Raw genomic sequence first — 4,131 nt, forward strand, 5'->3', positions numbered from 1 at the left:
TTTTCAAATCTTTTAAAAATAAACTTAATAAAATAAGATAAAAGTCAAAATATTTAGTTTATATTTATAAAAATATTTCAGCTCTAAAAATGGTATAAAATTTTAGGTTCGGTCAAAAATTACGTGTCTACAGTTTGCCCCTCTTTGACTGGAAACACAAAGAGTTTTCAGACAAAGAAGTAGACAATGTGACAAGTTTTGACCGGACTCTTATTTGAAAAGAAAAATATACGACCGAGTCCTAGTTTTGGACAGCCTACATTTCCCGGGTTATAAGGGAATCATGTCATACGTAGTTCAAGTAGATGAGACAATGAGTTAGAAGTCGAGTTTAGTTCTATCGAGGCTTCAGTTCGCGGCTCCTATTATTACACCAACATGAGAAACAAAGAATTAAAAGAAAATGCAAGTATCAAATTCTAGCTCTGCAGCTTCTCTTGAATCTTGACTTAGGTCTTTATGTTTCTCAAGTTGTGAGATACTGATTTTCCTTTTGAGTGAGTTCGAAGGTAAATGCCTCTCTCTAGGTAGGCTCCTTCTACTTGGACTTGGATATCGACCTTGTTCTAAAGATGAGCTCTAGCCACTTCAATTGAACATGAGCTTGAGAATTGACTCCCTTCTAGATAAGATCCTGAACTTGAAATATGGATTGCCCTTATTCTACAAGTGGATTCTTGAAATTAAAACAAACAAAAGTAATAACACAAAATTTTGCCCCAGTTTATAATAAAGAAAATTTTGTGAGGAAAATAAAAGACGGTGCTTAGCTTTGCTTCGATACTCTGAATAACTCGTGCTTCATTGTGAGGTACTCTTCAGAGGGCTTATGCATGTAAAAACCAACTTCATTCTTCATGATGAACCAGTTAAATTAAATTATGTTAGTCTAGTCCCTTTATCCAGGAGGATCTTGCTAGTCCCATTATCCAGGAGGGTCCTGCTACGTCCCATTATTCAGGAGGGTCCTTGCTATACTACATCCCATTATTCAGGAGGCTCCTTGTTATACTACGTCCCATTATTCGGGAGGGTCCTTGCTATACTACGTCCCATTATTCAAGAGGGTCCTACCTATACTACGTCCCATTATTCAGCCGAGTTAGGGTTTTCACCAATAAGACTCTCTCATTTTTGTTTCTCCCAACTCACATTCGCCTTATGATGCCGAGTTAGGGTTTTCACCAATAAGACTCTCTCATTTTTGTTTCTCCCAACTCACATTCGCCTTATGATGCCGAGTTAGGGTTTTCACCAATAAGACTCTCTCATTTTTGTTTCTCCCAACTCACATTCGCCTTATGATGCCGAGTTAGGGTTTTCACCAATAAGACTCTCTCATTTTTGTTTCTCCCAACTCACATTCGCCTTATGATGCCGAGTTAGGGTTTTCACCAATAAGACTCTCTCATTTTTGTTTCTCCCAACTCACATTCGCCTTATGATGCCGAGTTAGGGTTTTCACCAATAAGACTCTCTCATTTTTGTTTCTCCCAACTCACATTCGCCTTATGATGCCGAGTTAGGGTTTTCACCAATAAGACTCTCTCATTTTTGTTTCTCTCAACTCACATTCGCCTTATGATGCCCAGTTAGGGTTTTCACCAATAAAACTCTCTCATCTTTTGTTTTTTCTTTCACAGCTCACTTTCGCCTTATGATGCCGAGTTAGGTTTTTCACCAATAAGACTCTCTCATTTTTGTTTCTCTCAACTCACATTCGCCTTATGATGCCCAGTTAGGGTTTTCACCAATAAAACTCTCTCATCTTTTGTTTTTTCTTTCACAGCTCACTTTCGCCTTATGATGCCGAGTTAGGTTTTTCACCAATAAGACTCTCTCATTTTTGTTTCTCTCAACTCACATTCGCCTTATGATGCCCAGTTAGGGTTTTCACCAATAAAACTCTCTCATCTTTTGTTTTTTCTTTCACAGCTCACTTTCGCCTTATGATGCCGAGTTAGGTTTTTCACCAATAAGACTCTCTCATTTTTGTTTCTCCCAACTCACATTCGCCTTATGATGCCCGGTTAGGGTTTTTACAAATAAGACTCTCTCATTTTTGTTTCTCTCAACTCACATTCGCCTTATGATGCCCAGTTAGGGTTTTCACCGATAAGACTCTCTCATGGTTTCATCATTTGTACCCTTAACATACTTACTCTTGACACTTCAAAGGTTGTTCCAAAAGTCTTTCTCCACCCAACTTTTATACAAGGTTAGAAAGTAATGACAAGATGAAGTCTCCAATACGACTTTAAATGATGGGATCGACTTTAGCTTTGGGATAGAAAGAATAAAATAAAAATAATAAAAAAAAAAGACTTTTGCCCCAGTTTTTTGCAAATATGGAATTTTGGATTTTTTGTTTGGTTAGACCGAACCCAACGACAGGGTTGCCTACGTATCTTGCTGAAACAAGAATCAGGTCAAACGTAGTTCATGTATTTTATTTTCTTCTCTATTTTTTTTCGTTTTTTTTTTTTTTTTTTTTTTTTTTTTTTTTTTTTTTTTTTTTTTATATATATATATATGGAAGAGCCAAGGAAGCTGAAGAACCAAGGAAGTAAATTAAATCTCAACAAGGGTAACAACATACAAATTAATACTTAGACACAGAACCAAGAATTTTCATATATCAACCTTTGAAATGTCAAGCCCAAACATAAGGGTTTCTAGTACCGAAAAATCACATCATATATAATATCTCTTCACAGCATCAGCATTGATGACCATTTATGTCATTTGGCCTTCTATATCTGCTAAGTAAAGAACACCATTGGATAATACCTTCTTTACAATGAATGGTCCTTTCCAATTTGGAGAAAATTTTCCTTTGACTTCAGCCTGGTGTGGCAGAATACATCCCAACACTAATTGACCCTCTTCGAAACGTCTGGGACGCACCTTTTTGTTGTATGCTCGTGCCATTCTTTTCTGGTACAATTGTCCATGGCATACCGATGTCAATCGCTTCTCATCAATCAAACTTAATTGCTCCAAGCGTGTTCTAATCCACTCATCATCATCAATTTCAGCCTCTGCGACAATCCGCAGGGATGAAATCTCAACTTCTGCAGGTATAACTGCTTCAGTCCCATATACCAGCGAATAGGGGGTGGCACCTATTGAAGTACGAATTGTAGTGCGGTAACCCAACAAAGCAAAAGGCAGCTTTTCATGCCATTGTCGAGAACTTTGCACCATTTTACGAAGTATCTTTTTTATATTTTTGTTGGCAGCTTCTACAGCCCCATTTTCTTTTGGGCGATAAGGAGTCGAATTTCGATGTTCAATCTTAAATTGACGGCATACCTCTTGCATTAAATGACTGTTGAGATTTGCAACATTATCGGTAACAATTGCCTTTGGAATACCAAATCGACAGATGATGTTGAAGTGAATAAAATCCACCACAACCTTCTTGGTCACTGACTTGAAAGTTACTGCTTCCACCCATTTTGTAAAGTAATCAATGGCCACCAGGATGAACCTATGACCATTCGATGCTTTTGGTTCTATTGGTCCAATCACATCCATTCCCCATGCCATGAAAGGTCATGGAGCAGACATCGCATGCAACTCGGAGGGAGGAGAATGTATCAAATCACCGTGTATTTGACATTCATGACACTTACGAACAAATCGTATAGAATCCCACTCCATGGTGAGCCAATAATAACCTGCTCAAAGTATCTTCTTTGCCAGAACATATCCATTCATGTGAGGTCCACAAACTCCTGAGTGTACTTCAATCATGATTGTTGAAACCTCTTTAGCATTTACGCATCTTAGAAGACCCAAATCATGTGTTTTCTTGTACAATATGCCTCCGCTTAAGAAAAAACGGCTAGCTAGTCGCCGAATAGCCCTTTTTTTATTACTAGTGGCATTAGTAGGACATTCTCCAGACTGAAGATATGTTGTAATATCATGGAACCAAGGTTTACCGTCAAATTCTTCCTCCACCAAGTTGCAATAAGCATGCTGATTACGAATCTGTATGTACAAAGGGTCGATATGAGCTTCGTCAGGATGTTAGAGCATCGAAGATAAAGTTGCCAATGCATCAGCAATCTTGTTATGAACTCTAAGAATGTGTCTACACTTTATTGACACAAACCGTCGACA

At 38.0% G+C, this 4,131-nt stretch overlaps 1 protein-coding gene across 1 annotated transcript; it reads right to left on the reverse strand.

Annotated features, from left to right (window-relative positions):
* Positions 1–2,736: 2,736 nt before the first annotated feature.
* LOC107062892 (uncharacterized protein K02A2.6-like) lies at positions 2,737–3,552 on the reverse strand. Its single transcript, XM_015314087.1, has one exon. The coding sequence runs from the start codon at positions 3,550–3,552 to the stop codon at positions 2,737–2,739; it is 816 nt and encodes a 271-aa protein (XP_015169573.1).
* Positions 3,553–4,131: the final 579 nt, after the last annotated feature.

Source organism: Solanum tuberosum, unplaced genomic scaffold (genome assembly GCF_000226075.1).
Source record: "Solanum tuberosum cultivar DM 1-3 516 R44 unplaced genomic scaffold, SolTub_3.0 scf00276, whole genome shotgun sequence".
NCBI lineage: Eukaryota > Viridiplantae > Streptophyta > Magnoliopsida > Solanales > Solanaceae > Solanum > Solanum tuberosum.